The 22285-nt window shown below is 42.0% G+C and overlaps 1 protein-coding gene across 13 annotated transcripts in view; it reads left to right on the forward strand.

Moving 5' to 3' along the window:
* NRXN3 (neurexin 3) overlaps nucleotides 1-22285 on the forward strand; it is a 1648091-nt gene that overhangs the window by 1050701 nt on the left and 575105 nt on the right. For 3 of the 13 annotated variants that reach the window (XM_057543500.1, XM_057543501.1, XM_057543503.1), the window contains exon 1: nucleotides 10980-11246. The exons of the other annotated variants lie outside the window; for them this stretch is intronic. In XM_057543500.1, the coding sequence (XP_057399483.1) occupies nucleotides 10985-11246 (262 nt within the window). In that variant the 5' untranslated portion in view covers nucleotides 10980-10984. Of the gene's footprint in view, nucleotides 1-10979; nucleotides 11247-22285 lie in introns of those variants that run through there. 13 annotated transcript variants of the gene reach the window in all.

Consider the following 22285-nt stretch of genomic DNA (forward strand, 5'->3'; position numbering starts at 1 on the left):
TGAAGTATGTCCTTTAGTGGTTATGCTGGTGATCATCTGTGAGTTGTAAGCTTTCTCAAACTTCCTTCATCTGAAAATGTCTTAGGTTTGCCTCCACTCTTAAATGATCTGCCTAGTTAAATAAATCTAGATTGAAAGGCATTTTTCTTTCAACACAAAGCTATTATATTCATTGTCTTGTGAGCTTTACTTAAAAGTCATATGTTGATTTTAAGATTTTTATCTTAGTTTTGGTGTTTTTGGTTTCATGATGATGAACCAAGGTGTGGCTATTTCTCTCTCTCTCTTTCTCTCTTTTTTTTTTTTTCCCCCTGCTTAGGATCCTTTAATGTAAGAATTCACATTACTTAAATATAAAAAATTTCCAAATTGTTATCATTTTGAATATTACCCTTTGCCCCATTTTCTCTACTTTCTTCTTCTAGAAATCTTAATAGATGTATGTTGAACTTTTCATTTGATTTTTCATAATTCTTACCCTCTTTTGTATTGTCTAAATCTTTTTCCCTCTGTGTTACATTTTAGGAAGTTTCTTTAGTTCTTTCTTCTAGTTCATTAATTCTCTCTTCGACTACAGTTACGTAATCTATCCACTGACTTTTTAAAAAAATTTCATTGACTATGTTGCATTTCCAAATGATTTTAGCTCTTTCTTAAGTATGCCCATTATCACATTCTTTTTTTTTCTCCTCTTTGGTTTCTGTAATTTCTTTATTTAGTCATTTCAACCATTTTGGGGGACAATTTCTTTCAGATTGTTCTGTTATCTCACATTCCTGGGTTTCTTATTCTCCCACTCTTGTGTCTATTAACTGTCTCTCATGGTGGATAATCTTCTTACTGGATAATTATTTTTCTTATAATCTTATTTTATGTTGATGTTGCTGTAGGAGCCATGCATGCTACACTCTATAGAGTAATATTCTAGAGGAATATTTCAGCTTCTTCTGACACTGAAATGGTGTGTGTTATTAAACAAGTCATTCTCTGTCTAAGTATCTCAGTTTCTCTAACTTTGTTAAGTGTCTTCTGAATACCTTTCTTTTTCTTGTCCAAACCAGTTATTGAGGAGGAATGGCCTTGTCTTGGTTAGAGAGAGAAGAGTAGTTTTTCTTTTTGTTCAGGATTTTTAAGACACATGTCTTTATTTAAGGGAATTCAGTTTTATTTATGTTCAGTCCACCAGGATTCCCTGCTGGGAGATAAAGGACAATAGGGCAAGCAAGCCAGCATACTTTTCCCATAGCAATGAGCTCTTCACCAATGAAAAATGTCCTCTTAGATCACAGGAACAGCAGCTGTGTAGGTGTTGCTAGTGGGGGGAGAAAAAAACCCACAGTAATCTTTGGAGTTTAAAATAGAAACATAAAATTGTTAATTTGTCTAAAGACAACTTGTACTGCATGCAGTAATGAAAAATGAAGTTTTAGTGCAACAATACTAGATTCATTTGACAGAAGTCTAAAATTTCTCACCTCATTGTGTGAGGTTTTAATAAACACCAGTGTGCTATGATTTTTGTAGCACGAAGGAATTGGTTTTAAGCCTCAAAATAAAGCCAAGAGATTACATTTAAGTAAATGCAGAGGTTAAGGGCAAATATTAATTTTAAAAGAAATTTTAATTGGTATTATATATAAATTTGAAAAGAAACTTAGAGGTTATATACTCCATCCTCTCATTTACTGCAAGACAGCAACTTCAGTGTCCCTAAAAGGGCATCTACTGCTTGAACATTTCCTGTGATGGAGAGCCCACTGCCTTGCAAGGCATCCCTTCCAATTTTGTAATGGCTCCAAATGTTGAAAAGTTCTTTCTTATAATGAGATGCTTGCATATTTTGGAGATATATATATCCTATGTATATATGTAAGTATGTACGTGTCTATATCTATCTATCTATCTATGAAATGTTCTCTTCTATAGTAATTAAATGTATGTCAGTACTATTTCACAAACATCCGTTGAATGTCTTATACTGTCCTGGTATTGTGCTAAGTTTGAGATAGGGAATATTGTGATCTCCATTTTACTGATGAAAAAACAGACTTTCAGAGGATAGGCAACCTGCCCAAGGTCACACAGCTATTAAATAATGGAGCAGGGATTTGAAAATAAGCTATCTGGCCCTAGAACTTAAGCTGTTTGACTCTAGGATGAGGTCCCAGCTCCCTACATGATTTCGTCTGTAAATCATGTAGGGGACCCAGATACAAACCCAACTGATAATAATAGAATGTGACAAATGTTAACAGAAGATAGGAAAGAACAATGAATTCTGCTTTTTCAGATTGGAAATGGTAGATTTTGAAGACATAGGTATCATCAATGACAAAGTATTGTTATCTTAAATGCTGTTTCATCTATTTTAAGAACAGCCTGTTTCTCTTACTATGACATAAACTTACATCTCAATATTCCCCTGTCCTCACCATCAGTTTTGGAAAGGGCTAAATCCTTAATACCACTGAGAAATGCCCTTGTTACTCACCTTGCAGACATTTTTGGAACTGCTTAGATAACACTTCGTACCTTCTGTTTGGGGAACATTCATCTCATTCCCCACCCCCCCACCAAGATTTCTCTGTTAAGTGGGTTTAAGACTACATCATATGAAAGAGAAAATGAAAATGGCCAGTTATTTTAAATCTGTGCCTCTGTCTTAGAATATATACTCTTCATGGAGTTGTGAGTGAGATAGACACTTGAATGAGATGGATGTTTGAACTATGATGTTCCTAGAATTAAACGATAGTTTATGGATTGGATCCAATGGGTATTTTAGTATCTGACAAGTAATTGTGTGGAAGAAATTGAACAAAGGAAAACTCCTGGCTGTGCTACAATTTAACTTTTTATTTATATGGTGTTTATTTGACATCTCTGAATAGGGGACCCCTGTCATTTGAGATAAAATACCTAGTTTCCAACATGTGAGTTTCTTCTCCTCTCCTCTCCCTCCCCTTCCCTCCTTTCCTTTTCTTCCCTTGCTTCCTTTCTCTTCCTTTCCTTTCCTTTCCTTTCCTTTTGTTGCCTTTCCTTATCCCATGAAACACCTGTGCTTTTTTTTTTTCTTTTTTGAAATAAAAAGTTGTCCCCATTGAGATTTTCAGGATTTAGCAAAATCTAAACGACAAGTGAAAGCTAAGCTTAAAGCTTTCCTCCACTGGGAAGCCCTCTGTGGCTGATTCCACCCCCACATTGATAATCTCCTTACTTTACATTTCTGCTTCTCTGCCTATTTGAAATCATTCAAGTCCAGGTTCATGGTAATAGTTAACCTGAACGTTTACAATATTCTTTTCAAATATATCTTCTCATTTAACCCTCAAAACAATCCTGTGAGTTTTGAATTATTCATGTTTATACTATTGAGGAAATAGGCTCAGTGAGTTTAAAGTGACTTGCTCGAGGTCACAGGGCCAAGTAGTAGATCAGGTTTTGAACTCTAGTCCTTTGACATTAGGGTCACTTGTCACCTTGTGTATGAATCCCTCCTCATAGTCCTTTTTCTCCCTCCAGTGGATTAATTCCATTCTCTCTTCTTCTGTATACTTTGTTTATACCTTTATTCTAATACACGTTGTATTTGGGAAGCTGAATATATGGATGGAATTTATGATTTGTTTTTGATGGCTTTTTCCTGCTAGATTATAAACTTCTTAAGCCCTTAAATCTTTTCTTTTTCATGCCGGAGTCCCCTGGAAGTCCACCACTTCACCTGGTGCCTTGCCCATGGTTAGCATAAATGGAATGTTCATGAAACAGATGAATTGATGCAGCAAAATAATTGTTTCTTTCTATACTAAGTAGAACCTAGTTCAGAGGTACATTCTCAGTAACTTAAAAAATAAATTATTGAATTCTAATGAAATACCAAATAAATCCAGTGGAAATTATTAAAATGTTTAGAAGGCATGCTTTTTAGGGGGAAGGCTAAATAATTGGAATTTATTGTTTATTTAAGAAAAGAGGGTGAGAAAATAAAGAGATGGGAAAGAGAAGTAGCCAGAGAGCCCTTCCAGATCCCAAAGCAGACTGAGATTGTGTGAGTTCCACCCTCTGCTGGAAAATGATTAGCTATGAAACAGGGCTGGGTTCTGGTAGTCCATATTATCTGGTTCTGGGGCCATGGTGAGCTTTATTGTTTTGGAGTTGGCTTGAAGGATATTTGTGAGAAGGATGTGATTAAGCTGCTCCCCATTCTGCAAAATATGGGCCAAGAGAATCCAATGAGTCGGGTAACACACGGAAGTGACTTTCCATTCTATGTTTGGGAATTGTAAGGGGAGCTTTTTGTTTATTCAGTCCTCTTGAGATTTGTCAACAAGAAGAGAAAACCATAAGCAGAGATAAATTTCAAGGAGTCCTCTGGAGAAAAAGACAGTTATTTTCATTACTCACATTTATTGACCATTTACTGTGTGCCAGGCACTGTTTATACACAGTTTACAGATGATACCTTTCTAAATCCTCACAACAAACCTTTTGGATAGATAGTATGATTATTCCCATTTTTCAGATGGAGAGGCTGTGATACAGAGGGGCTCAGGATCTTGCCAACATTTTTCACAGCCGCTAACAAGCAAAATCAGGATTTGAACCTAGGCAGTCAAGCACCAGAGCCCAAAATCGAAATCTGTATGCACTCTCAAAGTCTCTTCTAAATTTTTGATTTGATAATTTTTTTTATAAACATACAAATGATATTATTACTTCCGTTATTATAGAACAATCATTCACATTGTTTGAGTCATTAAAACTGGATAAAAATTTACATGATCTCTGATAGCCAGTGTAAGCTTAGAGAAGACTAACAGGGGTTTAAATGTCCAAATCTCTCTATGAAGAAGTAATTGAATCCTGTCCTTGACTAAAAGCAACATTTGTTTCCATGGTAAAATAATTTCACTTGGATTGCAAACGAAGCTGGCTAAGGTTTACACAGGAATATTTCATAATTTTTTCTTTTCCTTAAAGAAATGTGTGAGATTCTAGCAAAGCAGATATCCCAGTGCCATTGATCAAGAGACTGGGAAAATTTCCTAGAGTGATTTTTCTCAACATCCAAACTCCTGATATCCCCATTTCAGCCACAAGGAGGATAAGAAAACAACTACGGATGTTTATATGAAGGATAAGTTAAAGGAACAGCAGCCACATATATAGTCTCTAAACTATAAAATTATACAACAATGCCATTGTCTTTGTTTTTTTAATCAAATACATGTAGGAGTGATACTTAAAAGGATAAAGCTTCTATTTTATACTCCCAAATATAAAGTGTCATCAAAATCTGCCTTTTTGCAGGATGGCTTTCTTAAATAAATGAGCGGAAGGATGAATTATGTGGCTATAAATAAACCTACTGACATATAATAAAGCAAAGTTCGACTGTTTTATAGAACCCTTGGATATATTTATAGCCATGTTAACAGTCACCTGTATTTTTTCAGGACTTTTATTTCATTTCACATTATGAGAGTTTAGTCGTTTTTGTTTTTATTTTCCCTCCTCCCTAAACTTACTTTTTGGAACTCTGTTTCAAGAGAAAAAGTAAGGATTTCTACTCTTTATATTAGGGGAGAAAAGGGCCCTCACTGGAGTATAGGGCTCACACAGAAACAGACTGATCCAGTGTTTTCTGTGTCTGTGCAGTCAGATTAGCTGTACTTGCGACAAACAACCGGATGGGTGTCTCCTGCCAGCAGCGAAGTGGAAAGTCAGAGTCTGTGCAAGTGAGAGAAGGCACATGCAGAGACAGAATGTATTGTGAGAGACTGACAGGGCAGCGCCACATTAGATTCCTGGCACCTGACACGATTAAGTACTATCATGAGGCTTATTTTAGGAGCCAGAAGATTGGCCAGACTACTTTATAGCTGAGGTACCCACCAAAGGAAGACAGAGAGTGTCAGATGGGTCAGGATTCTCGTACCTTGTCTTGAGACAGTCTTTTTCGGGGAGGGGAGAAGCGGGGAGATTAAAACAAGGGGAAGAAATCTATAATGCCAAATTCTGCAGATTGAAATAATAGACAAACCAAGCTATTAACTAGGCAAATCCAGCCACAGGCTTCTTTTTTTTCTGAAACTGCATTCCATTCAGAAACTTAAGGTTCCAGAAAGTCTGGTTAGGATGCCATGGGGGTTTATCCAAGTGGAGCTAAGCGTGGTTGTTCCTGTGAAATTATTTATACTTTTCAACTTTAAATCTGTGGTGAGCATAACGTTTCTAAATCTATTTCTCTTCCTTTCTATCTTAAAAGTAGACTCTCGTCTTCATCCTGGAGCTCATTGCTAAGTGTTCTCATTCAAAGGGCCCACTAGAAAAGACAACTCAGGAGGAAAGAGGGGAGCTTTTGGTGGTAGTCTAGGTGATGACAAATCCTTCAGCTGGGACTATAGATGCAGGCTGTGTCTAGGAGTTATCTCTGGAGCTAAAAACCTAAGAAAAAATACTTAATATATCAGCCTAAAATAAACTCTAACAGACCTGAGAATGATGGGAATTAGAAAAGAAGCCTAAGTAGGAATGTGTTGACTAGAGGAAGACAGAGGAGGGATAGAAAACAAATGAAAAAAAAAAAATTCAATAATGTGTTAAATTGGAGGACATTCATTTTATCAGGATAATTGTGGATTATTTCTTTAAAGTTGAAGAACTAAAATAAACCAGTCTTGCATTTGTCCTCTGATAAGTCTTCTCAGTATTTAACTCAGTCACCAAATGGAATCAGCCTTACTGGAATTCATAGATACTTCTTTTGACATTTTGCAAAAAGTAAATAAATAATTATAAGCATGACAGGTAAAATGAATAGTTCCAGCTGTGATGCACCAGCAGCATTTCCAGATTTTGTACTGCAATAAGGCTTTATTTTTCACTTTGTTGCCTAGCAGAGAATTGATTGGAAGGTACATCTAAGCTTCCCATCCTTCCTTGGGATGAAGGAGAAAAAAAAACATTCTCCAACACTCAGTGCCAATTTAGAAAAGAAGAAAAACGTTAAGTGGAGAGGTGGTCAACTCATCACCTCTGGAAATGTGTGTCTCTGGGGATCAGTGTCACTAAAGCCAGCTAAATATGTCAGTGGAATGAATGCTATATAAAAATCTGAGTATGAGGTTGGCAATTGATTCACTGGATTCATTAATTCAGCAAGTATTTACTGAGCTTCTACTATGTGCTACCCACTCTTCCACACACAGAAGATAGAGGGGAGACCAAGACAAAATTTCAGCTTTCAGGGAACTTACAGTCTATTTAAGGAGATAGATAGACTATGAACAGTTATAGATAAAATAATTTCAGAAAGTGGAGAGTGCTTCGAAGGAAATAGAACAAGGTAATGGGATAAAAGTGCCTTTCAGGGTGGTGGCGGCTAACTTTAGATGAGGGCCAGAGAGGGCCTCTGAGGAGGTGACATCTACAATGAACCAATCACATGAAAATCTTAGGGAAAAGTGTTCCAGAGAAGAGGGGACAGCAAGTATAAAGGCCTTGAGTTGGGAAACAACTTGGCACATTCAAAGAGCAAAAAGTGGGTCTGGCAGACTGGAAGGTAGTGAGTAAGGGGTCATCTGGCAGAAGATGGAGTTGGAGAATTAGGTATAAGCCAGGTCATCTAGGTCTCTTTAAGGCCACGTTACAGAGTTAGACTAAGTCCAAAGTGCAGTGGGACTCCATCTGGAGGACAAAATCAAGGAGTGGTTGGATTGAATGGGAATTTTTTTTTTTTAAAGATTTAATTTTACTTATTTTTGGCTGCTTTGGGTCTTCATTGCTGCGCGCAGGGTTTCTCTAGTTGCGGTGTGCGGGCTTCTCCTTGCGGTGGCTTCTCTTGTTGCAGAGCCTGGGCTCTAGGCATGCCGGCTTCAGTAGTTGTGGCACATGGGCTCAGTAGTGGTGGCTCGTGGGCTCTAGAGCGCAGGCTCAGTAGTTGTGGTGCACAGGCTTAGTTGCTCCACGGTATGTGGGATCTTCCTGGACCAGGGATCGAACCCGTGTCCCCTGCCTTGGCAGGTGGATTCTTACCACCAGGGAAGTCCCTTGAATGGGAATTATCATCTGCCTTAAGGGAGGATGCTTAGGATATTAATATTTTTTTTTCTCACTTTTGTCCTAATAGTAGCCTGAGACCCTAAACATGTACTTAACCTTCTTGGAGCTTTAGCTTATTTTTCTATTAGACAAAAAGTACCGCCACTCTTTGTCTGGTGCTATGCCAGATGCTGTGTATACATTATCTCATTTAATACTCCCAAGAACCTCATAAAGGGAGGAATTATTCCCATTTTACAGAGGAGGAAACAGGTTTAAATTGAGTCTCCATAAATCACCCCTCTCTCTTATTGTGCTGTTCCTGGGTACATGTTGCTAGTTTAAAACATCGTGTTTGTGGGCCACCACCCAAAGGCATGAAAGATCATGAATGAGGGCTATCCCGCTGGAGGCTGTGGATCTTGAATCACCCTGACAGCTGAGAGCCAGAACAGCTGGGATGACCGCACACCATTTACCATGGGCAGCAGGGATCCTTAGGAGAACAACAATTTCGTAACCGAAGTACCAAGTCACCATCATAGATTCTGAAATGAACTTGATATTTGAGCTTGAAGACAAATCATTCATAGGTTTGGTATCTTTACGTTAGAGACAGATAATGCTAACTTCTTCAACGTCTCCTCGAGGTGCCCCAAGAATGAATAGGACTGTCTTAATCCCTTATTCTCAGTCAGGGGGGTTGAAATGTTTATTGAGAGCAGAAGTATAATAGGTGCTATAAACTCCTTTTTAAAAAAGGAATGCCCCCTAATTGCAATATATATATATATAGAGAGAGAGAGAGAGACACGATTTAACCAGCAAATGTCATGATATGATTTAACCAGCAAGTATTATTCCCTCACGTATCCTCCTCCATCTCCACCTGCCCCCCCACAAAAAAATATATATATAGTGTGCTTTTGTAACCAAGGTGAGGGGGAAGGAAGGAGTCAGAGCCAGCAAGCCCCCAGAGTCTAGGAGGCTGTTGGGTTTCTGTATCCTGCTGAACAGCATAGTTAGGAGAAGTTGGGCGGGGGAGAGAGGGGGCGTAGAATGGAGGCTGCCTCATCCAGAATGTTACCATTCCCTGGCAGAGCCCTGGGTCAGCTTCCTCCTGGAGTAACAGATGGCCACAACAGGTGCGCCAAGCTTCTTCCTGCCACTCCCGCTCTCCCCTGCAGGTTCAGCCTGGATGTAAAAGCCGCACTCTCTTTAGTGCCCAGAGTCCTGGAGGCCCGAAGGCTTCACCCACCTGGGGCAGCACGTCTAAGGCCAGTCCAGGACAGGCCAGCAGATGCAGCCCTCACCTCTCCTGAAGTTCTCTGACCAGGTCAGCCAGCACGGGCGCTAACCCCTGGGCCCTGAATTCCAAGAGCATCCCGTTTACCAGGGACGGAAGGGCCTCCAGCCATCAAACCTCTCACCCTCCAGAGTTCCCAGTCCACCTCTCTGCCTTCCCCTTTGAGAACCAAGACGCGTTCCCGCCATTCGCCCCTCGGGTGGGCCCTGGGCATCTGAACCCCCAGAGAGGCCCACCCGGGAGAGTGGCCGCGCGGTGCTGACCACCAGCTCAGGGGGAGCACCTGCGGCACCACCGTGTGCAGACGTCCCGGCGCTTCTGCTACTCAAGGGGGTTATTTTTATTTCTATCTGGGACTACTTTAGCCTTAGCCGCCGCCTGCAGTTTTTCTTCCCCAGTTGCCCGAGTTTGGCTTTACTGCGCCTGGGAGAGGAGAGACAGGGTGATCAAAAGGCGCAGGGTCCGTCTGCCCGCCTCACACAGGCGCGCGCGCGTGCTCATTTCCCTGGAGAGGAGCGGGGTGTGCGGGAGGCTCGCGCGGGGGTAGACGAGCGAGCGAGTGTGTACTTGAATGGGGAGGGCAGGGATTCCGGGTCGCTCGGGCCCCTCCTTCCTCGCAGCCAGCCAGCCCCTCGGCAGAGCGCTCGGGCGGCACTGATTTGCTCTCGGGAGTGCGCTATTTGCATATGACTTGCCCATTTGTGAATGTGGCCCCCCAACTCCTCGCTTCACTTCACCTGTACCTCCCGGTTCCGCGCACTTTGCAGGCGCCCGCCCCCCTCTTGGCCACCTCTGCCGCCTGCCGGGCACCTCCTCTCGCGCCTTCCCTGCTCGCCCACCCACCTCTCCGCGCCCCGTGCCACGTTGGTTTGGGTGGCTGCTCGGCGCCGGCTTCCTTCTCCTCTTCTTCTCTCTCTCCGGTCCTTCTTGTTCTCTTCCTCCGGCTGCTGCTGCTGCTTTTCATCCAGTTGGGAAACCCAGGACGCAGGCGGCTGCTCCGTGGAGCTCTTGCAGAAAGCGCAGGGCTAACAGCGCCCGTACACCGACACTGCGAGGAACCCGCGAGGAACTCTCCCACCGGCAGCCCCCCTTTGCCGGGCAGTTCTGCATTGCAGCGCATGGGAGTGGAAAACGAAAAAAAAAAAAAAAAAAGCTCAAACTGCTTGGATGTTGGGATAAACTAACCTGAACCTACTTGGGTCTCCTGCTGCCTCCTCCTCTTCCTTCGTTTCCACCTTTCCTCTGTGTGGCTTCCCGGAGTGTGCCGTTAAGTCATCCGGCCTGAGGTGCCCAGAGATCAGGAGCTGCGCCTGGCCTCCCCTGACATGTGTGGCATCCCGGGCCTCCCTAGGAGGGCTGCTATACCTGGGTGGACTTTGACATCCTAAATTTCAGCTCCAGGAAAGGGGAGCTTTTGCCTTATATCCTTTTATTTTTTAAGTAGTAGTTGTTTTTTTGTTTGTTTGTTTGTTTGTTTTTTCATCATCTGTCTTGAAAACGCTTATGCCTTCCCTCTTTCCAAAATTTGGGCAAGTCTTTCTCCTGCTATGATGGGCCCCTGGGCATCATGAACTTCATTATTGCTCACTGGCTGGAATTCAAACTGCCCATCTGTGGTGGTCCTGTGTGTTGACCATGCACCTGAGAATCCACGCGAGACGGAGCCCTCCTCGCCGGCCGGCCTGGACGCTTGGGATCTGGTCCCTCTTCTGGGGATGTATCATCAGCTCTGTGTGGAGTTCCTCTAATGTAGCCTCCTCCTCCTCCTCCTCCTCCTCCTCCTCTTCTTCCTCGCCGGGGTCTCACTCTCAGCACGAGCACCATTTCCATGGCAGCAAGCATCACTCAGTGCCTATTTCTATCTATCGCTCCCCTGTTTCCCTTCGAGGAGGGCACGGTGGGTCTCTCTGCTCTTTATCCTTTTAATGGGGCATAGCAATTCCTTAACCCACTTGCCTTTCAGGTAATGTTAAGGGTGGGAAGAGAATTTTAAAAATTGAATCTAAAATAATGAAAAGCATCGCATGTGCATGAGGGAAGAAAATGTCCAGTTTCTCCCTAAAAGGCTAGAGTTTTCTGCCCCAGTCTCCCCATATTCTCTAATGGGTCCTCCTCTCCTTGGCTCCCTTATTCATAGCTTCACAAGCACCACATTCTCCCCTTTGCAACCTTCTGCCTCCTTCACCCCCCATGATGGCAGAAAACTTAGTCAGATAAGTCCCCAGTGCTGCACTTTTGAGAATTCATTCATTCACCTTGCTCTCACCCTTCTTCTCTCTGATCTTGTTTGAGAGCTAGTCGTGGGAAAATAGCAGACAGCAGGAATCCTTAGGTCTTCAGCCTGAAGTTGATTGAACTGCTATAAAGTGGCCTGTGTGGTAAAGGTCGGGGGAGTGGGGGAAAGTAGCTGAGTGTAATCTTTAATAACTGGTGGTCATTATTGTTCATTTGGGCCGCTTTATGTTTGTCCACATGTCAGAAGGAGAGAGCAGCTATCATGAAAACTGTACACCTAATATTGCTAACTACCCAAGAGGAAGCAATGTATAAGATAAGGCAAAGTCCATTTAAAATTTAACCAAGTGTAAATTATTGCCACTTCAGTTCCACCATTTATGGAAATGTTATTTCAGTTAAAGGTAGCACGGGTGGGCTTGTTCACACAATATAAGTACAATATGTTTTGCTCTAAATGACCCTCCTTGCATAGCGATTGAAGGAAGAGCTCTATGGCTCTTAAAATTATATTCAGCTTTGAGCAGGCTGCCTCTGAAAGGGTGATGTCTGCCACCGAGGTAGGCACCTGCTGTAGTAAACTGTCCTGAAGAAGGGAGCTTCGTTATTTGTTTACTATGCACTCCACCCTGATGGTGAGGAGAATGCGGATCACAGAACCCAACTGCGGGAGCAGCCCTCTGGGGGGCAGCGAGAGCAAACCACACTCGAGGGAGGTCCCCTGCCCTGGCTTGTATTTTGAAGGCCTATAGCGTACAGACCGCATTTGGAATGTCAGTTCTTCCCACTGCCTCCTAGCCCTGGGTTTCTGCTCTGTGCACTGTGTAGTGTTAAGTGGAAGCACATTGAGAAAATGCCAGCACGTACTCTGGCTCTTTCTGACTGTCTCTTTACATTTTATTTGATGGAGTTGTCAAGCAGCTCAGAGCTTGTAAGGTGGGTGGAGGCGGGTGGTGGGAAGGAGGGAATGCTTGATCTTGATCTGGTTGTTGTATTTCTCTGTGACTCCTGCTAGGTGGGGTGTAAGCTTTCAAAAAAACAAACAAAAAAAAAACCACCCTAGGAGAGGAAAGAACCACAACCACCAAAAATGCAAAAGCAATTTCATGGAAATGGAAACTGTTAGCTCCTAAGGAGGAGAGGGACTGGGAGTGGGGGGTGGGATTGTGAAGAGTGGGAAAGAAAAAGAGGGGAGTGGGAGACGGAGGAAGCCAGACACACTATTCCTAATAGCCATAATTACACACAGAAACGCTCAGCGATAATTAGCTAAGTTTTGCTAATTAGTGTAAATGATCAGCAGGGAGATGAAGATTATGTATTAGTTAGAGGTTATAGGCTGGCGAGGTCTCCATGTTTTCTGTTCGGGATGTGAACAGTTAAAAGCAGCTACTAGTTAAGTGATGGAATTTGCAATACTTACCGGGGATTCCTAGGTCTGTCAATCTCTTTCTTTCTCTCTGGCACTTGCTCTCTCTCTCTCTCTCTCTCTCTCTCTCTCTCTCTCTCTCTCTCTCTCTGTGTGTGTGTGTCTCTCTCTGTGTGTGTCTCTCTCTCTCTGTTTCTCTGTTTTTCTCTCTCTCTCTCTCAGCTAAAGGGGCAAAAGGGGTTGAGCCAGCACAGGTTAAAAACAACTCTTCTCTGTTCATTTCTTCATTGATCAGTTGCTCAGTACCCTCTAAATCTTCTTAACTGGTTCCGTCTTCTTTCACATTAACCTACATCTGATAAGATTCAGTACGATGGAAAAGGAGAACAAAGTAAATAAATGACTAGAGACCCTAGAAAAGGCCCTCAGATGAGCAGAGCTGAGAATGCAGTGAACTTCAGGATCTGGCATGACTGAGACAAGAAAGCTCATGAAATCAACTTTTCAGTATCCTCTTTCAATCCTGAAGTCCCATCCCACTGATCTGGGCTTAGAGACTGAATGCATCTATATTAAGCAGGCTCCTTGCATATTTAATTAATGTTTTTGAGCTTGAAATCAAGAGAAGCAGCAAGCAACAAGATACCCCAAACTCTGGCTTCAATCCCTTATCTAAGCTGTGCCCTTTTCTCCCTGAAAGGACCAGGAGACCCCTCGGTGCTTTGTTAATGCTCCTCTAATTCTTACTTAGAGTACACTTGCTTTCCCCTAGTCCAAGACAAAGGCTTAGCTAACAGCAATTGTTTTAAAAAATCTTTTAGATGGAGGTGGTAGGAGGCATAGCACCATGAGACTAATGGTTGTTACTAATAGTTTTCTGCCAACCCTATTCCAGAGTTAAAAGGAGCAATCTGTACTGTCTGTGAGGAAGTAAATGCCCTTCATTCTGGTATAAAATGAAAACTAGAGCCTTGAGTTCAAGAACCTTCTCTGGACTCAAGAGAGATTTTTTCCTTTGCTTGTTTTGTCTACCCTTGTTCACTTTGCGCATTTCCTGAGAAGCCGGAGGTCCTCAGAGCTGCCAGTTAATGAGTTTTTGCCACCCCTCCTTCTAAAACATCCTGCCCTGTGGTGAGACTCACACTAAAACAGATGGAAGAAAGAGAAGTTCTCCAAACAGCTGTTCTTCTACCCATGCTTGGTTCTGATCTTTAAAAAATTGATTATGTATAGATTTGCCTAAAATCTTGATCCCAGGGCAGCCTAGAGCAGGCTGAGCTCCTTTATAAGTTGGGGAGACTAAGGCCACACCTGCCCGGGGTATCCAAAATAGTCTCAGGTTAAGGTTGTGTCTTCAGATACAATTAACTCTCTTCTCAATTGGAGTCTAGTAAGCTTTTCCCCATTGCTCAGTCCCTTCCTTCAGGCTCCCTGCTTTCTTTCATGCTCTCTTCTATTGAACTAACATTTATTGGGTATTTACTATGTGCCAGGCTGTGTGTAACCTGCTAAGGATAGAAAACTAAATAAGACATTGCATTGTTCAGCACAGGATAATTTCAGAAGTATTTGGATCATCTATGAAAGATAAGTGCTTTTAAAAATTTTTTAAATTTGAGGGATGGGACGAGGATCCAGATACCCAACCAAATTAATTAATATAAAATATAAATATCCCTTGTGAAATGCAGATTCACATTGTTCTGTTATTCAAAATAACCCTACAGGTATTTTTCATCCTCAACTTTATTTTCATACTTATATATCATGCTTATTGAAGCTCCTGGATAATTTAGTGGTATGGGACATATAAATACTAAAATACATTTGTTTACCAACCTTCAGTTTCATAGGAGAGTTTCGTATATTTGCTTTCCTCTCTCCCACCTTTAAGAAATCCAATGCACATCTACTTAAAAATATTTTAATACTTATAGTTTAGAAAAAGTTTTCTCTATAGAGCCTAGGTTTAGTATGTTCCTTATATTTTATTTTCCATAAAATAGCAGACCTTCCTGTCTCTTTAGGCGTTTGGGGGTACCTAGTTGAAAACCTAAAACTCAATTTTACAAGGGAATATACCACAATGTATTTAGAGGAAAGTCTCTTGCTCAGAAACCTGTGTGTGTGTGTGTGTGTGTGTGTGTGTAGGTGGGACAACATAAATCCTCTTTGAGTCATCTTAGCAAAGACAGCGGTGGTAGTCCCCCTTGTGGCCCATGAGCCTGGAGTCTTTCTTTAAGAAATTATGCTTCTCATTCATTGTCACAGAGACCCGCCTCTGAAGTTTTTCCAGCCACGGGGCTTGTTTTGCTCTGATCTATTGAGCACTTTCTTTTGCTCAGCCAGCTGCTTTCTAACTACTTTCTCTCTCCCTTCCTTCTTGGGATTCAGATTGCTGAATAATTCAGAGTGTTGGTTGACAGATAAAATGATAAGATTTATATGTCTTTGGCCTTGCTGATGAATTAATTAAATTGGTTTCTTTTTCTCTGTCTCCTCTAGATGCATTGTTTGGCTTCTCTAAAATTTGCTGGCAAGTGGTGGGTCTGGAGATTAACTTGTTCTTGAAAGGCCACCGTAGGAAGATTATACTATCCCAGTGTAAATTTCTTCAGGACTTTCAACATGGATCATTGTGCGGGGGTTGGTGGTTGGAGGTGAGGCCTGCCATATCACAGGGAGAAGAGATGAGAGAATTGGAACAATTCCTTTCAGGAAAAACATAACAAAACAAAACCCTTCACCAAACTGGCTGATGGCTGGAATTTAGTAGTAAGACCTTTATTGTTTTATTGTCTGATTTTGAATCTGGAAGACATAACATATTTTATTTTACATTTTAATGAATGAATTTATCAGATCTCTGAAAGCTTACTTTGCTAGGACTCTGTGTGATTTGGGAGGGAGGCAGATCTCTCAAGATAAAACTTGAACTTAATCATACTTCCCTTCCTGGTATTAGTTTGTTAGGGCTGCCATTAAAAACAAAACAAAACAAAACAAAAAACAGACTGGGTAGCTTCAACAACAGAAATTTATTTTCTCACAGATCTGGAGGCTAGAAGTCCAAGATCACAGTGGTGGCAGATTTGGTTTCTTCTGAGTCCTCTCTCCTTGGCTTGCAGGTGGCCACCTTCTTGCTGTGTCTTCAAGGGGTCTTTCCTCTGTGTTCATGCATCCCCGATGTTTCCTTGTATGTTGGAATTTCCTCTTCCAATAAAGACACTGGTCAGATTGGATTAAGTTTCACTCAAAGGTCCCATTTTAACCTAGTCACCTCTTTAAAGGCCCTATCTCCAAATATAGTTATATTCTGAAGTTCTGGGGGTCTAGGCTTCAACACATGAATTTTGTGGGCACACAGTTCAGCCCATAACACTCCTCCTCCTCCTCCCCCCGCCAGGACCCAGTCATTGTAAAGTAAAAAGGTACTGTTCAGTGCATCTCTGTTGAACTCAAACTTTCACTGTGGGAAAATAAAACCTTCCGTGACAGTGGCAGCAGTTTACAAAATTGATAAGATGGGACCTCCTCAGGAAAAATCCTATTTACATATATGGAGAAAACAACACCAGTAACTGTAGTTAAAATTTGTGTTTGCTTTCCTCTCGGTTTATCTCTTGTGACTGAGTCTCTACCTTGATGTGCACACAGGCTAATTCTGTCTCACTACAGCCCCATGCTCTGCAGACAAACTCTAATACCACACTCTATGGCTCTCTATTGAGACCGGCTGCCATTCCAGGCCTGGCGTCCCTGCTCTACCAGGGACTTCCTTTATGAACTACAGCGGCTCCCTCTTTTCCTTTCTTAGCACTAGGATGGCATGATTCTCCAATCTGTACGTCTTTAAAGACACCACTGTGTATCTTCAACCTGTCTGAGTTCCGCAGGTCTGCCGGTATTTTGTAGGTCTGTTTTCTTGACTATGATAATAACTTATGCCAAAGCCACAGCCACAGCCAGATTTTCTCTTCTCTCCTCCACCAGAAGCAGCATAATGTACAAGAGGGACACACTGTGATGTTATAAAGCCCACAATCCAACTTCACCACAGTCACACAGAGACACAAAGAATGCAGCTTTCATTTAAACACACCTTTTTAATACTAGAAAGGAGCTCTGCATTGTGTTTAAAATGCTCTGCTGTGTTTGGCCATATCAGGGCAGCGGGGCAGAATAGCAACTGAGTTTATACAGAGCAGGTGGTTTATTTCTACTTACAGTTAGAGTTTTGAGAAAGACTTGCCGGGATCATACGCCAACATATAACGCACACCTCCTGTGTACCAGGCACTCTTCCAATGCTTTACGTATATAATTTCATTTCATCCTCACAATCCTTGACCTTAATAAGGTTACCGCCGTTTCATAAATAAAAACAGTGAGACTCAGAGAGCTTAAGTGACTTGATCAAAGTAGCGTAGGGGTAGAGCCAGGCTCCAAACCTGGTTCTGACCACAAAGCTCTTGGTCTTTTTGTTCTCCCTGACAGACCGTCATCTCAAGAAACAGACAACAAACACAGCGAGCTTAGGGATTATCTGATCCTCTGATGTTCCAGATGGCCAAAGTGGGGACTTAGACAAGGCCATCCAATCAGTATCAGAATCAGCTGGGAACCCGGGCAGTATGACGCTACGTCCATCACCCTTTTACTCTACAGCACGAATGCCGACTTCTCATTCCTCCAAGACCTTTTGCTTCAGGTTGATCTCCCCTTAACCAGATTAAGTCCTGTAGGAATGGATTCTGCCAGCATTGGATTTTCCTGGCCTTCTGTGAAATTAATGTTTCATATGTATTCTTCTGGTAGGCGTCTGGCTTTGCGCTAAGAGTAGGATTCTTGGGTGTTCTGAAGGTCTCCTCAACGGGAGACCCTAGTGTGAGAAAGTGCTCATATTCAGGTTGGTTCCCATGCAGGGAGACATTTCCTGTCCTGGTTGGGCCTCACCGGCCAGAAAGCAGAGGGGAGATGACTTGTGTATTCACCTGTCTCTATTTCCCATCTGAAGACACAGCCCAGTTGTTGTTCAAAGACACGTTCCCTGCCCCAGTTCCCACCCTTTGCTCACCAGCTGTTGAGTGGCTGTATGAACATAAAACCTCCAGAAACCTGAAAGGCACCTTTTCTGAGATACTGTCCACACCCTCCCTTTGTTACTGTTTTGAAATATTCCTGTCAGCCACCCCCCACATTAAAACATAATGGTGTATACTCCTGAGTGACTTCTCCCCCAACTATGAATTTCAACTATTTCCCAGGCAGTCTTTCAGAATTTGAATATAATTACATGTTTTGGGTGCAAATTGTGGTTTTTGCTACATAGGAAACTAATGGAAATGATCTGCCTGTTCCTGTAGTTTACAGATTATATGCTTCAGAACCGAGGGTATATATTTAGGCGGCTTTTCTGTGTGGCACATTAAAATGAAAATGAGCTGGGGTGAGCCACCATGCTTGCTAAGCAGTAGAGCAGGTTGACAGAGCAAAGCATTAAACTGAACCGGTGTCAGTGTTTTACTTAACATTTATTTGCTTTGCACCTTTGTCATTTGATGTTGTCAGAGAAGGGAAGGGGGAGGAGATAGGCAGGGTCTGCTGTCTGCACAGCTCAAACAAGGAGGAAGAAATCATCAGCCCACGACATCCAAGCGAAATGAGCACTTTTTAAAAATTGAAATTGCCATACAGGGAACTCTTTTTTTATGAAGAGCAGGCAAGACTTATAAAAGTGCACAGGTGTGTCTGACAGCTTCAGGAACATGGACCTGGGCAGACACTTGTTTTTGCAGTACGGGCGATGACTACCAAAGAGGAATTAGCTTCCCCAGGTCAAAAATTTTAAATGTGCTTCCACTGTCCATTTAATTCCTGGTTTCAAGTCCTAGACTTATCGTGAGCAAGTAGGGATAGGCAGCAAAGTCTTTTGGGCTTCTTTATAAGTGATAACTAACAGAATAAAGCCAACTGCTTTGAACCTCTTTTTTTTTAATATAAATTTATTTATTTATTATTTTATTTTATTTATTTTTGGCTGCATTGGGTCTTCATTGCTGCGCGCGAGCTTTCTCTAGTTGCGGTGAGCGGGGGCTACTCTTCGTTGCAGTGCGTGGGTTTCTCATTGCAGTGGCTTCTCTTTGTTGTGGAGCACGGGCTCTAGGGGCTTCAGTAGTTGTGGCATGCGGGCTTCAGTAGTTGTGGATCGAGGGCTCCAGAGCGCAGGCTCAGTAGTTGTGGCGCACGGGCTTAGTTGTTCCGCAGCATGTGGGATCTTCCCGGATCAGGGCTTGAACCCGTGTTCCCTGCATTGGCAGGCAGATTCTTAACCACTGCACCACCAGGGAAGCCCAAACCTCTGTTTTTAATAAAGAATGAAAGGCCCTTGTGAACAATTAGCTCACAGGTAAAACAAAGCAAGACCCTCTTGGATTCTTCGGGTCAATTTTAGCAGCATTCTGATTTTTTTAAAGTTTGAAAAGATGATTAAAGGGTTAAATCTCAGCTACTGGGAAAATTTGGCGTCCTGAATAATTTGGGTGGGAGGAGGGTCCTGTGACTTAGATAGTCAAGGTTTTATTGTATATCTCTTTCCTTGAACCAATTATTATATAATCTCTTGACATGGACCACTATCTCAGCATACTTGGATGGGCATCTTTGGGTGTTCACTTCTGTCAATTCAATCTTCTTAGAAAAAATAAACCCAAGAAAGGAGACCTCTGTGCTTTTACAAGAATGACAATAGTGTCTTCTTTACTCATAATAATAATAATATTAGTAATAATAATTCACTTTTTTTAGTTCTTTGAATATGCCTGACACTCTCCTAAAGGTCTCGCATTTAATTCTCCTGAGATAGGTACAGCTGTTTTTGCATTTGGAAGATGCTGACAGTGAGGCAGGGAATGTTTGAGTCACTTGGGCCATGTAGAGGAGATACATAGGGCAAGATATGAGGAAAGTGCAGGGAACTTCCATGCCCTTTCCAGGCTAATCACTCTCCCCAAGTCTCCACGTGTTCCCCAACCCAGAAGATTTCCCCATCCAGATCCCGTCCTTCAGGGGTCTTTTGGAGGCTTCATTACATAAGCATGATTGATTAACTCATTGGCCATTTGTGACTGATTCAACTTCTAGCCCCTCTACCCTCCCAGGAGGTTGGGGGGCGGGACTGAAAGTCCCAACCTTTAACCACCAGCTTGGCTCCACTGGCAACTAGCCAACCACCCCCACCCTCCCCAATCCTAAGGTGCTTACAGAAAGTCATTTCATTAACATAACAAAAGATATCTTTATCATCTCATCACTGGAAATTCTGGTAGTTTTGAAAGCTGTGAGCCAGGAACTGTGGATGAAGACTGAATACATATGAAAAGTGTATTTTGGTCATCTGAATGACCAAATATGTATTTCTTATAAATTATAATATTGCAGTCAGGTACTGAACTAAATGCTTTAGCTTACCTCATTTAATCTTTACCAACTATCCTTCAGGGTAGGCACCATTCTTACCATGAATTTACAGGAAAAGAAACTGAGCCTCAGAGAGGTAAGCAATTCACCTCAAGTTCTTCCTCTTGCTAAGCAGTTAACCCCTTGCTTCTACAGTTACCCCTTAGTATCCACGGGGATTGGTTCCAAGACCCCCATGGGTACCAAAATCTGCAGATGCTCAAGTCCCTTAAATAAAGTGGTGTAGTATTAGCATATAACCTTAACCCATACACATCCTCCTGTATACTTTAAATCATCTCTAGATTACTTACAAGACCTAATACAATGTGAATGCTATGCAAATAGTTGTACATACAATGTAAATGCTATGTAAATAGTTGCCTGTGCACAGGAAATTCAAGTTTTGCTTTTTTGAAATTCCTGGTATTTTTTCTAAATATTTTCGATTCGATGTTCCTGGACTCTGCAGATATGAATGAGACCCATGGATATGGAGGGGAGGGCTGACTGTGTTGAACTTAGGTCAGGTAATCTGCACAAACATAAAACCTGTTCCCTGGTATTGAGAACAACTGATCAGAACACATCCCTATATTCACAAGTCCTATTGTATTATAGGAAATTATGTGTGCTTTCTGAAGCAGCCTTTGGATATTCAGATAAGTTCCAGAGTTAGCTGGTAGGGAATGGTTACATATTCAATCAAGGATCCAAGAGTGAGGGACCCTCTTTGGTGACTCACCTACCTCATTTTTGATTCACCGTAAGAAACTCATGTATCAGGAAGTTTAGTTTCCAACATATAGGCTTCCTCCTCAAATTATAATTTAAACCACCAAACCTTCCTGGTTTTAGTTCTCTTACCTGCAAAATGAAAGAATCGCAATTAGTGATCTTGAAGTAGCCTGCCATCTTTATCTTAGCAAGTTTGGTATTCATCTTTCTATCGGTGCTAATAGGCACAATTCTGATGATTTCTAAAATACCTTGTCACTCTTATTAGATCACCTTTGAACCTACTTTTATTCTTGACCATTCATACATATGGCAGAAGCTTATTAATTATGAGGGTAAAACTAATGGAATGAATATTTCAAGAGTATCAATGGTTTTCATATTGGGCGAATACGTGTGTGTGCATGTGCACATGTGGGTGAATGTGTGAGCTAGAAAAATATAATGTAGCATAAAGGCCTTGATAGCAACCTAATCAGCTCCTGACCTGGAATGTGAAGATCAGGCATGAGGACTAAGACTGCTGTGCATTACAGACATAAAGATGTTTCAGTACCTATTCCTTATTCTCGTGTCATTTATCAGTGTGTTGTGTCAAGGGGGCTTGCATTAACACACTAATTACAGCCTAAGAGGGGGACAGTGTTAATGTGAGATAAGAATGTAAACCTGGGGACTTGGCCCTCTATAGCCAATCCCTATCTTTCAGGTGATTTATTTATTGGGTTTTATATGCCAGGGGGTCGTTTTATGTGTATGTACTGCTAACCCCATCATCTGTCAGTTATTAGGGATCTACTAGACTAGCTATCATATAAGAACACTCTTTCCGACAGTGTTGAGATAGTGACCCTTTACTTCCCTGCACAGGGTAACTTAGAAATAAACCCACCACCTGAACACTAAGTTTTTCAAGCCCAGGGTTGATGCCCCTAAAAGAATATTCTGATGAAAGGTCTTCATTGGACTGAAAAGGTGCCTTGCATTTGTGGAATTACCAAACGCTGGACTTGGAAGAGGTCTGTAGGGACCTTTTCCAATCAAATTATTTTCATGCAGAGAAAGATTAACAGCCTGAGAGTTTGTGAATTGTTCCCAAATCACACTTTTCAAGTTAGGGGCAAGTTAAGGCTGAA

The sequence above is a fragment of the Balaenoptera acutorostrata genome, chromosome 3, assembly GCF_949987535.1.
Source record: "Balaenoptera acutorostrata chromosome 3, mBalAcu1.1, whole genome shotgun sequence".
Taxonomy (NCBI): domain Eukaryota; kingdom Metazoa; phylum Chordata; class Mammalia; order Artiodactyla; family Balaenopteridae; genus Balaenoptera; species Balaenoptera acutorostrata.